This window comes from Caenorhabditis elegans, chromosome III, assembly GCF_000002985.6.
Source record: "Caenorhabditis elegans chromosome III".
NCBI lineage: Eukaryota > Metazoa > Nematoda > Chromadorea > Rhabditida > Rhabditidae > Caenorhabditis > Caenorhabditis elegans.
In genome coordinates, this window is record NC_003281.10 from 5,677,892 (window position 1) to 5,689,294 (window position 11,403).

At 35.7% G+C, this 11,403-nt stretch overlaps 4 protein-coding genes and 2 non-coding genes across 7 annotated transcripts; 4 read left to right on the forward strand and 2 right to left on the reverse strand.

Moving 5' to 3' along the window:
• Window positions 1-77: 77 nt before the first annotated feature.
• On the reverse strand, window positions 78-1,114 carry ska-3 (Spindle and Kinetochore-Associated protein homolog). The gene is made up of 4 exons (NM_065819.8): window positions 984-1,114; window positions 754-934; window positions 423-710; window positions 78-376 (listed from the first exon to the last, which is right to left on the reverse strand). Exons 1-4 carry the CDS (start codon window positions 1,095-1,097, stop codon window positions 171-173), a joined length of 789 nt encoding a protein of 262 aa, NP_498220.1. The 5' UTR covers window positions 1,098-1,114; the 3' UTR covers window positions 78-170.
• A 292-nt stretch (window positions 1,115-1,406) lies between these two features.
• On the forward strand, window positions 1,407-2,296 carry rps-12 (Small ribosomal subunit protein eS12). The gene is made up of 3 exons (NM_065820.8): window positions 1,407-1,455; window positions 1,685-1,822; window positions 1,990-2,296. Exons 1-3 carry the CDS (start codon window positions 1,439-1,441, stop codon window positions 2,255-2,257), a joined length of 423 nt encoding a protein of 140 aa, NP_498221.1. The 5' UTR covers window positions 1,407-1,438; the 3' UTR covers window positions 2,258-2,296.
• On the forward strand, window positions 1,487-1,618 carry F54E7.10. The gene has a single exon (NR_003428.1). It is a non-coding gene; the product is annotated as a small nucleolar RNA F54E7.10 (small nucleolar RNA).
• Window positions 1,854-1,984, forward strand: F54E7.11. Its single transcript, NR_003429.1, has one exon. It is a non-coding gene; the product is annotated as a small nucleolar RNA F54E7.11 (small nucleolar RNA).
• A 245-nt stretch (window positions 2,297-2,541) lies between the features above and the next one.
• On the forward strand, window positions 2,542-4,434 carry pst-2 (Adenosine 3'-phospho 5'-phosphosulfate transporter 2; the record flags this gene model as incomplete). 2 transcript variants are annotated; one of them, NM_001047390.4, is made up of 5 exons in its annotated part: window positions 2,542-2,713; window positions 2,819-2,891; window positions 2,945-3,066; window positions 3,483-3,688; window positions 3,736-4,434. In NM_001047390.4, the coding sequence occupies 5 exons, from the start codon at window positions 2,607-2,609 to the stop codon at window positions 4,320-4,322; spliced, it is 1,095 nt and encodes a 364-aa protein (NP_001040855.1). The 2 variants fall into 2 exon arrangements, with proteins under 2 accessions (NP_001040855.1, NP_001040856.1); NM_001047391.4 differs by lacking the exons at window positions 2,542-2,713; window positions 2,819-2,891; window positions 2,945-3,066 and having other exon boundaries at window positions 3,532-3,688; window positions 3,736-4,322.
• On the reverse strand, window positions 4,411-6,207 carry rcan-1 (Calcipressin-like protein). The gene is made up of 4 exons (NM_065822.8): window positions 6,019-6,207; window positions 5,858-5,970; window positions 5,547-5,807; window positions 4,411-4,876 (listed from the first exon to the last, which is right to left on the reverse strand). The coding sequence occupies exons 1-4, from the start codon at window positions 6,136-6,138 to the stop codon at window positions 4,747-4,749; spliced, it is 624 nt and encodes a 207-aa protein (NP_498223.2). The 5' UTR covers window positions 6,139-6,207; the 3' UTR covers window positions 4,411-4,746.
• Window positions 6,208-11,403: the final 5,196 nt, after the last annotated feature.

Consider the following 11,403-nt stretch of genomic DNA (forward strand, 5'->3'; position numbering starts at 1 on the left):
TGAAACTTTGTCTAAAACGTTGACTAGAACATGCGAAAATTCTAAAAATATTCACAGTTGAAAACTGGTTGGATTTTCAAATTCATTTGATTTCATTTTCAGAAAATTGTATTCATATCCACATTTGTACAGATAAATAAAATAATATTTAGTATCAAAAATTCAGAAAATCAATCCCTTGTCTGATTGAATGCTCGACCAACTGAAGATGTGAAGACGGGCGGTGCTTGTAGGGAAAATAGATCAAGAGGATTCCGTTCTGGAGCTCTGGATGGAGTTCTTTGTGGTTTTCTTGCTGGAGTTTGCAGTTCTTCATCGTCCAACTCATCAAAAGCCAGTTTTCGTCGTTCGTTGGATGTATTCACCATTGATATGTCTGAAATGGCATGTTTTTATTGCAAAGACAAACTAATTCAATTTACCATGTCCGTTTATCAAAGAATCATCAAGACTGTAGCTTTTGGTCTCCGGAATATTTTCTTTCTTTTCAGTCCTTCCTGTCATCACCAATGATGAAAATGTTGGTGGTTTCATTATGGAAGCCATTACAGAGACAAGCTCCGGTTGACGTCTCGCAGATTCACCGAGAACTGATCCTTGTTCGACTGATATTTGTGGCATTTCTGGCTTTGCAAAAACTATTTTTTCCACTTTCTCAACCACGGGATTCAGAAAATCAATGCTGCCAATCCGCAAATGCTCGTTTCGTTCTGAATTTTTCTATTTTTTCGTGAAAAAATTATTGCAACTCACCTTTAGTCTCCACAATAGCTTTATCAAACGTTGTCCCCAACTGTTTCAGTTTTCCAGCGAGCGCACATTTCTTGTTCTTCAATTGCAGCTCGAGTTTCATAATTTCTACATGATCCGCCACATAGCTCTCCATTTCCTGCGTCAGTCTCATTCGCATGTCCACATCCAATTGTGCAAGAGTCTGAAATTCATGTAAATAATTTAAATGGACTGAAAGCTCGACAACTTGCCTTGTACTGTGAGAGTGTCAGCTTTTGAAGTAATTCTGGAGATTGGTTGCATCGAACGTCTTTTAGCTTCTCCAAAAAGTAAATAAGAACATGTTCCAGCGTTTCGTTAGCCATTTGACTCCTTTATTTGCCTGAAAAATGCTAATGAATGTTTGATGAAGACTGAGAAAATACAGAAAACTGTTGAAATTCAAAGCTTCCCGCGTGCAAGTCTCCGTAAATCGACAAATGGCAAGCGCGCTCTATAGCACATTTCACTGTGCCGCGACTCAAAGACATGCTGCGGAGTGATACAGAAACATTTCATGCTTCCCTCTTTTCCGTTGATTTTCCCAATTTTTTCTTTTCTTTTTTTCTTTTTCTCAAATCTTGAAATATATTTTGTGAAAACAATATTAACGAGTCGAAATTTCTAATTTTCAGGTAAGCATCAAGGACTCTTGCTGCAAACAACAATGTCTGACGCAGGAGGGTAGGTTATTTTTGTTTTTTTCTGAAAAATCTTGCACCTACCAATTATATCGGAAGATTTTGAAGTCATAGTTTTCCTATCGTAGTGTGCAATAAAAACCGTTCTACTGCCACACGGGTACTGGCCTTGAAGCTGTATCGGTTCCAAAGTTGTTCGAACAATTAGATTCCTTGTCTTAAAAGCAAAATTAAGTTTTTATGAAGGCTATTAAAATATTGGATAATTTTAGAGATGTTCAAGTGGCCCCAGCCGCCGTCGCCCAGGGACCAATGGACAAGGAAGGAGCTTTGAGAGCTGTTCTTCGCGCTGCCCACCACGCTGATGGACTCGCCAAGGGACTCCACGAGACCTGCAAGGCTCTTGACAAGTAAGTAATTGATATTTTAGTTTGTATTTTAGTTCCACTTATTTTTCAACGTCGCCGGTTCTAGAATCGATGTGACCCCAATAAGCTGGTAGATAAGTTGTTACTCTGCCACACGTGTACTGGTATCATGCTGTATGTGTTCCAAAGATTTTACAAACAATTTTCAGGCGTGAGGCTCACTTCTGTGTCCTCGCCGAGAACTGCGACGAGCCACAATACGTCAAGCTTGTCGAGACCCTCTGCGCCGAGCACCAGATTCCACTCATTAAGGTCGCCGATAAGAAGATCATCGGAGAGTACTGCGGACTCTGCAAGTACGATAAGGAAGGAAAGGCCCGCAAGGTCGTTGGATGCTCATCCGCCGTTGTCACCAACTGGGGAAATGAGGAGCAAGGACGTGCCATCCTCACCGACTACTTTGCCTCCAAGAACTAATCTGTTCGTTGTTCCAATAAATTGTTATTGTTCCCTATTTGTTCGTCTTTAATTACAAAATGGTACACATTCACAAGTTGTTGGGATAATATTTTCGGGAGCAGAAAGTATAGGAAAGGTTCTGCAATATATCACGCCGGTGAATTTTTATTTCGGTATGAATAACGTATGCATAGAGAGACGTAGCGCAGAAACTATTGCCAACGCGCAAAAAGATCGATACCCCCTTTTCAAAAGCCGTGAACGTAGTCGCGGTTCAGGCTTTCCCCAATGGACAATCTGAACAAATGCCTATCTGATTTAGATCTCAATTTCCCTTTATTTGCGCACTTTCCACCCACTCTTTCAAATGACTGCAGCTCAAATACATTCTGATTGTAGTGTTCATATGCTGCCACGTCATGTCAAAGAGGATGTAGAACCAATTCATCTGTTAGGGTTTAATATTGCCAGAAAGTGAGTTTTAATTTTCAATTTTAAAGCGGAATTTCAAAAGCGATAAAATCGAGAATACATTATGAAATCTCGAGCCGATTTAATTTGTGAATTCATGATTTTCAGACCAAAATGGCTTCAATTTGTTCTTCTTTCTTTAGCAATATTTATTTTGTACATAGGATACGGGTATATGCAGGTGAGATTAGAAGTTTACATAAAAAAATGTTTGGAAGAAAAAAAATATTTCAGGAATTAATATTCAAACTACCTGGAATGAAACCATTTGGATGGACGTTAACACTTATTCAATTCCTGATTTATAGCGGATGTGGATATACGGAATGTATTATTTGGCATAACACGAAACGAATGTGAGTTTTCAATTATTATTCAAATTTCGCGATTTGTGCGTCAGTAAATAGGTCTCGACACGCTTTTTTGTTTAATGAAATCTGATGTGTGCCTTTAAAGAGTACTGTAACTTCAAACTTTTGTTGCTACGGATTTTTTCTCGATTTTGTTTATTAATAAAATAAATACATTTATTCAAAATTTAAAACAAAAAAATTAAACAAATTAAAAAAAGGGAAAAACTGTAAAGTCGATAAAAATTCCACAGGAACTAAGGTGCGAAAGTTTGAAACTACAGTAATCTTCAAAGGCGCACACCATTTTCCACAAAAATTGCCGTGTTGAGACCGGTTTTGATGCAACAATCGCAATATTTCGCGTATATGTAGTACAAATAGTACAAAATTCAGAATTAAAAAATATTTAATTTTTCCAGGATCCCTTGGAGAATCTACGGTGTAATTGCCTTTTTCACAGTAGCAACAATGGGACTTTCGAATGCATCCGTTGGATATTTAAATTATCCAACTCAAGTGATTTTCAAGTGCTGCAAGCTAATTCCAGTGCTCATTGGAGGGATTCTGATCCAAGGAAAACGATATGGATGGATTGATATTGGTGCGGCGATGTTAATGAGTTTAGGTGAGGATTTTGGATTTTAAAAAATTAATTAAATATTTTATTTCCAGGAATTATCATGTTCACATTGGCCGATAATAAAGTATCCCCAAATTTCGATTCTCGAGGATACATCATGATTTGTGGAGCTCTTCTGGCAGATGCTGTAATTGGAAATATTCAAGAAAAGAATATGAAGAAGTACGGTGGATCTAGTAATGAAATGGTTCTCTACTCATATGGAATTGGCTCAGTGTTCATTTTCGCATTTGTCGTGCTCTCCGGTGAAGTCTTCAGTGCAATTCCATTTTTCCTGGAGAACTCGTGGAAAACATTCGGCTACGCACTGATCCTCTCATGTCTTGGATATCTCGGTGTCAACGTTGTGCTCACTCATATCAAAGTGTTTGGAGCACTTGTTGCGGTTACTGTGACAACTCTTCGCAAGGCACTGACTATAATTCTGTCGTTCATGCTCTTCTCGAAGCCGTTCACCATCGAATATGTTTATGCGGGATCTGTGGTGATGCTGGCAATTTATTTGAATTTGTACAGCAAGAACAAGACGTCTTGGGATAATATGATAAGAAGATTCGTGGCGAGAGCAATGGGATATCATGATGTATCTGTTGCTAGGAAGGATCCAATGACGGTTTAGAACTTAAATATTAACGAATAACTTTTTATCAGGGCTCGGGTATATTATACTTGCTTTTTCCTTCTTTTCATGTGATATTGTCAGTTCTTTTAAATACAAATAATTTATTTGCATTATTTTCTTTTTTTTTCATTTTGAAGATTCATTCCATAAAAAGGAATATATAGTAAGTATTGGGTGGTAAACAATTTTTGGGATATATTTACAAAAACAAAATATCAGCAAAAATAAGTGGATTGTTGGATTAGGAAGAGACACGTCTACCCGCGGCAGAATAAGCTCTGCGGATTGAAGTTGAAACAAGGAAAAAATGAAAAAATTGGAGAAGAAGGAGTGCAACACAAATAGAATGAGGATGATTGTAAAGCTGGAAGAGAAAAATGAATAACAAGAAGAATGAGAAGGAAAGGGATATCCAAGATAATTACTGTTCACATGGAGATGAAGGGCGTGGAGTTCGTGGCATTTCAATTGCTGATGGTACGTCAATTGGGGTCTCGCATGGATGAACAATGATTGCTGGTGTCAGCTCGTCTCCATTGTGTACTTCATATCTGAATTTTGGATTTGAAAAAAATTGATTAAAATATTTCAATATTTAGTTTATTGTACTTTCGCGAAATTCTGGCACTTCAGTTTAAAGGCACACGCTTCTTCTGAGTGGGTCTCGCCAAGATCTACGTCATAGTGGTTGCTTCAGATGTCAAACTTTACAGAGATATGAATAATAATAAAAAAATTGAGCATGTAGCAACTATTACAAGAACATATAATTTTGGGAATGCGTTTTGCACAACTATTCAAAATATCTCGTAGCGAAAACTACAGTAATTCTTTAAATGACTACTATAGTGCTTGTGTCGATTTACTGGCTCGATTTTAAAACTAACTAAAATCATTGATTTAATGAAAGAATATTAAAATTGAGCAAAATAAGAATACGACGTTATTATACGACACACTATTCGAAAAGGAATTAATTTCAAAAATCGAGCTCGTAAATCGACACAAGTGCTACAGTAGTCATTTAAAAAAAAATACTGTAGTTTTCGCTACGAGATATTTTGCATATGTTGCGCAAAACGCATTCTCAAAATGTGGTGTTCCCGTAATAAGCGCTGTGTGATACAAAGTAGAAACAGTATTCCAGGCTTGCAAAACTCCAAACTTATAGACCCCTTTTTTCACATTTTTCAACTTTTGATAAACGTCATATAAACTTACTTTTCATCGATAGCAAATGACGCAAGTCTGGCCATTAAATCAAAATTGCATACAACCGGTGGCATATCTTTAGTCTGCTCCCATCCGACTGGTGGAGAACATGGTGGTGAAATTAAAAACTGTTTTTCGAGTGGTGGGGGGGAAAGCATTTGGGAATTGGCACTCATGTAGATCCTTTGTGCAAAAAAAGCTTTCAACTCGTGCCCTTTAAAAGAGAATCCTTGAACGATAAGTTTGGCGGCTGTAGCGTTTTCGGGGGAGCTGGAAACAAAACAAAAGTTATTGAAAATTGGCGGTTTCCTCTGACTCACCTGAAAATTACTCGAACTCGTCGGAAGCTGCGCAGGAAATCGAAATGAATGTCTTTCTCGATTTGTGTGAATAGAGATGAGAAGTTTGCCTTGTCTTGTTTATTATCGAATACCTATAAATAAAAGTTAAAAGTAGAGCCAATTTGAAATCAAAAGCTTACATCTTCTGGTACTTGAGTCACAATAATTGCATTTGGAAGATCATCTTTACTGGAAACAGTGCTGATCAATGATCCATTGGCAACGGATTTCGTTGATTTTTCCGAGTTATCAGCCACCATTTTTTGTTGTTAACTTATAGAAAAAATTTCAGCAACCACCGAGTTTGGGAGAAAAAGAAGAACTGAAGCCTGAAAAAAAGATTCATTTTTTCTATCTTCTTTTCATGGTGTGGGCGTTTCAAAACGGAAATCGGGTGCCGGAGGGCACAATTTAGACGAAAAAAAAATCACATGGATTCTGGAGCTTGAAAACTCTGAAAACACAACGTGATGACGGTGATGATGAAGATGGTCAAGAGAAAGGAAGAAAGAACAGTGGTCTCGAGAAGAAATATCCATAAAAAAAGCAGAAGGAAAGTGAGACGTAGACTGAATAAGATAGATTTTCCAGTAAACCAGTAGCCATGGCCATCAAGGGAATTTCAAATTTTTGGAACAAATGACTCATGGTGCATGAGTGTGGGTGGTTTAAAGCAAAAGAAAAAACATTTATTGTTCGGTTTTTCGACAAAAACAACAAATCTTTTAGTCCCCCCGTTCTGAATATAGAATTTTGAACAAAAACTCTTGGAATTTTTGAGGCGGGAAATTTGCTGTTTTTCTTATGCTTCCAAGTTCCTAGAGACGAAAAGTTCTTATAATAACGAAATAATCCAATTTTTGATTCAACATTTCGAAAATTATTCTCAATAATTGAGAATTATTATGAAATCTTGTAAAAATGAACCTTTTAGGGTATTCTCTTAATAATTAGCTTCAAAAATAACTTGAATCGTGGCGAGACCTACAATAAACGACAAAAGATTCGTGCAGAATGGGGTGGCCTGCCTCGTGCCAATATATATATATTCAGATACAATGTGTTCTCTTCTTCTGATCCGCACGGAAACCATCAAAAACTGGACCGGGAAGCGGACAGAAATGATGTCAATGTTTGTTCACGTGGTCGGTGAAACTGAACATTGGATTATTTCTGTGTGACGTGGAGGGATGGAACACGAAATGGCAGAAATTATAATTGCAAAGATACATCTATTTTTGATGCAGAAAGGGTCCTACCACGATCAAAATTTTTAGAAAATCAGTGTGTGCTTTTGAAAAGATACGGCAACTTTTCTTAAATTCACCAAATTGGTTTAAAATTCCGAGAAACCAAGGACTAGAAATTCGTAAAATATGAGACAATACTCTGATATTAGACGCACCAAAATTCAAAAAGCGAAAAAAAGCCCACAAAAATTTCCATAATCTCCCCCAGGCGCAGCAGAGCGCTGACGCAGTTTCATCAGAAATTTGAATACAATTCGAGCTGGGAGAAACAGCAAGACTAAAAAAAGAAAAACGATCAAGAGGTTAAGCCTCTGAACTCTGCGAGCAGCCGAGTGGAATGAAAATCGGTCAGAGGTTTAGGAATGACATCCATTCACATAAGACGTATGGAGATTGTTCGAAAAGAGTACAAAACGCTCAGTTTTGGGAATCACACTTCACTTGTGGACCACGATTCCCTTGGAGAAGCCTTTCGTTTTAAAAAATGGACAACTGCAACAACATTTTGTAACTAGAAATTCAAATTTTTATCTTTAGAGCGAAATTGAAATTGATAGAGAATCGATTCTAAACTCAAGAAAAAACATGTCTAAAAACAGAACCTTATGACAAAAATAGGAGATGAAATGAACCACGAGTGAGAGAAGTAGGAAAACACGTGCATTTACACAGATATTTTGATGCTCGCGGAGCAGTAAAAGAAGAAGAAAAAAACACGAGAGAAACGAAACAAGGAGGTGTTGAATTTGACACATTATCACTGTTTTGTAGCTCTGGAATTCTATGAAATGTTTTTGAAATTTGTTTTGATTTTTGAAAAAAAAACAGGAGTTAAGGTACTGTTCCGGAAGATTTATCAAGAGTTATTTTCGAAACTAAAGTTACCGTAAAAAATAATACTGATTTAGTAAACAATTTTTGTTGTGTAATTCGGTCAATTTACAAAAGTATTTCGCAAATATTTGATCAATGTCCTTGATCTAAAATAGTTTATTTGATCTGCTGATTTGATTTTTTCGTTCAAAACTAAAAAATCAAAATCACAAGTACTATCCGATCTGCTGTTTTTTGTTGCAAAATGCACGGAACCTATCACAGTTAAAAAAATGTGTGAACGCTTATTTTGTTAATGAACAATTTCTATTGGATCTTGAATTAAGCCTAAAGGTGCTCGTGAGTAAGAAATTAATTTAAATGCACTTATGATAGTTAGAGATACTCTAAAAATGTTTTGATTTCAAAAATTGCAGTCAAAGTTTTGATAAATTGTTACTAGAGACTAAAAGTTCAAGACAGAACACGAAGATCATTTTAAAAGCTATTCTCTGTATGAATTAAGATACATAGGTGAAGGGATTTCCCTCAAGAAAAGTTTTTACACAATACATATTTTTAGGGGAAAAAAATTCACAAAGAGCAAAAGGATGGGAGAAACAAAGGGCGTTGAAGAAGAGGAGGTACTCATAACCTCATGACGCAGTTCACTTTTTTTTTCAATCGGTTCTTTTTTCTCCCAAATACCATTGGGAAAGGGGGGGGGGGGTTTGTTCGAAAGTGTCAACACAAACACAAAAATGAAATAAAAAGGATCATAGTATTGGTTTGGTAAAGAAGCTCTTAGAAAACGCCAGGCAAAAAAAAAACACATTCCGATGAAGAACTCTGAAGCTCATCTTTGAGCTCGTGGAGCCAAGAAAAAACTCAATGAGCATTGGACAGCTGGAGGGCAACACCAACAGCCGGAAAACAAGACATTTTAAAACTTTAAAAATTCTTTTATAGAAATAAATGTCGGCGATATTGCCGGTGTGGTCTTTCAATTTTTATAAAATAAAACCTATCCATTTTGTTGGCGTTTCCTCTTTTTTGGAAATTGTTTTTTCTTCGGATAAAAAATTATCCACAAAATTTTGATAAAAATATGCAAATGTTGGAATTTTCATTTATTCCGGGAAATTAAAGAACGTAATAACAGTTTTATTTGGAAAAAAAAGTTGCAACTTTGATCTAAAAATTTTTAACAGAAAAATCCATACAGTATCATCTATTAATCTCATAAATCAACACCAAAACTGAAAAATAAAGTATCTGTATCAAAAAGCACACAGACAGAGAAATGTTTACAGGCAGTCTAGTTTGTTCACATTTTGACGTAAATACTCAGTCATTGTCGTAGGTACTCAAATTTACAATACGATTAAAATTTTCTTGATTCTCAGCGCTAATTTTTGATCATTTACCGGAATTTATTGGTGTCAGTGAAGTTGATCTTGTTAACACGGAAAAACGGAAAAATTCTACAAAAATGTCAGACTTTTTTGGTGAAAATGAATTGATAAAAATTGTGATTGATAAGGAAAATTGGTGGTGAATTTTAAACTGTGTGATTTTGATCTGATCTTTTGCAATATCTGGTTAGTTGACAATTTATCATGTTTCTGAGAGCATATTCCTCAGAATTAAATTTGTTTTTATTTTGCTAGTTGTCAACTTTTTAGTGAATCTAAAAGTCTAAAAGGTTTTGAAAATGAAATCAAAATGCTTTAAATTCTTTTTTAAATCGAATTTTCATTTTCTTAGAAACGGATTTCCAGAAAGGAAGAATAAAAAACTAAATCCAAGAAACAGGAGATTTTCGCCAGAACGATTTTTTTTGAATAACTCAATTTGTGGGGATTCTTTGAAATTTGGGCCGGTCTGGAATTGAAGATTTTATTATTATTAATAGGAAAATTGCTCGATTCAGATTATTGAAATAGTCTTGAAAATATGAATGTTGAATTATTGTTGAATATTTCTGAAAAAAAGGCTACTTGCGACGTGGCCTAGAAAAAGAGAACAATCGGCCACCAATTTTTTTAAATACTAAATAATCTGTCTTTTAGTGATTTTTCTCCGTTATTACCAATATTTTTCATTAATTTCTTTTTTTGGCAAAAAACTTGAAAATCAAGGGATAAATTGAGGTACCGTTCTCGTTTATGCAACGTGGCCTAAAAAGCAGAAAGTTCGGCCACTAATTTTTTTTGGCATATTGAAAGAAAATCGGCCATAGATTTTTTAAATGAGCCTTTAAAACTGATTTTCGATCACTGAAACAACGAAAACAAAAAGAGTAAAGCAACTTGAAGGTTTTCAAATAAAAATAAGGAAGATGCTTGAACTCTTGTTAAAGAACATTCCAGATAAATGGATTTTGCAATAAATAAAATAAAATAAAAACAGGTGAGTTCACATAAAGATGTCTATTTATAACTATCAATGATGACTCTGGGGTTTACTATTTCCGAGGGTTTTTTGCGAAAGAACGGATCGGTAGCCGCCCCTGTGAAGAGAGAAAAAGATTGACGAAATATGTAAATAGAGAATAGACAAGTTGGTGAGCTCTTTCTGTTGTGTGTGTGAGAGAGATAGAGAGAGTACAGAGAGTACAGAGATATGGAAAGACGTAAGAAGAGGAGCGTACCGACGTCACGCCCTGGTAGGGGAGGGGAGAAGGGACACAGGACACTCTGAAAAGATAGAAAATAGAGAAAAAAGAGCCACAAGAACACTGAAATGAAATGTGCTTTGGTTTAAAAATAAGGGAACTTTTGAAAATTGAAAATACTGAAATGCGCGTATGGAGCACCAAAATTTCTTTGCAATTCAGATTGCAATTATTACCAAGTTGCAAGAAAATACAAAAAAAATAACGGTACCCGGTCTCGACGCGACCGAGAGTTTCGCAAAAGAGAGTGCGCCTTTAAAGAGTACTGTAGTTGCGAAATTCTGTTTTACGCAATTGTGTTCAATTATCATCGATATTTTTTCTTTTCGAAAAATTAGTTTTTCGAAAAACAGCTTTAAAAAGGGGTGGATAAAAATTGCAAAAAAAAACTGAGAAACTACGGTAATCTTTAAAGGTACACACTCTTCTATGCCTGAAATTTCCGGTCGCGTCGAGACCAGGTTCCGTAGTTTTTCGTCAGAAATTGTGTTTAATAGCAACAAGATTAGATTTCATTGTTATACAAGAGTTAAGGTCGGAAAAAAAATGTTTATCAAAAAATAAATATGCCAATTCAAATTTGTCCCATGAGGTATTTGAACCGATTTAAATATAATTACTGGTACTTTTTGTATTAGATGCTTTTGAATGGAAGATTAACCGCAGTTTAAGAGCACCAACAAAACAACAAACCGACTTTTCTTAATTGAGGTCTCGTGTTTTTCGAAAAAAAAAACAATGTTTTGTTTTTCTGACTGAAATGTTTCTCGAATTTTCCAATTAAA

Excerpts from the sequence above, each read along its gene's own strand:
- ska-3 (NM_065819.8), bottom strand. The coding sequence starts at position 1,097 with ATGGCTAACGAAACGCTGGAACATGTTCTTATTTACTTTTTGGAGAAG. Across the intron at positions 711-753 it reads AGCTATTGTGGAGACTAAAG|AACGAAACGAGCATTTGCGG; the intron begins GTGAGTTGCAAT and ends AGAAAAATTCAG. Across the intron at positions 377-422 it reads TTCTTTGATAAACGGACATG|ACATATCAATGGTGAATACA; the intron begins GTAAATTGAATT and ends ATGCCATTTCAG.
- rcan-1 (NM_065822.8), bottom strand. The coding sequence starts at position 6,138 with ATGGTGGCTGATAACTCGGAAAAATCAACGAAATCCGTTGCCAATGGA. Across the intron at positions 5,971-6,018 it reads TGACTCAAGTACCAGAAGAT|GTATTCGATAATAAACAAGA; the intron begins GTAAGCTTTTGA and ends TTTTATTTATAG. Across the intron at positions 5,808-5,857 it reads CGAGTTCGAGTAATTTTCAG|CTCCCCCGAAAACGCTACAG; the intron begins GTGAGTCAGAGG and ends TTTTGTTTCCAG.
- rps-12 (NM_065820.8), top strand. Across the intron at positions 1,823-1,989 it reads ACCTGCAAGGCTCTTGACAA|GCGTGAGGCTCACTTCTGTG; the intron begins GTAAGTAATTGA and ends AACAATTTTCAG.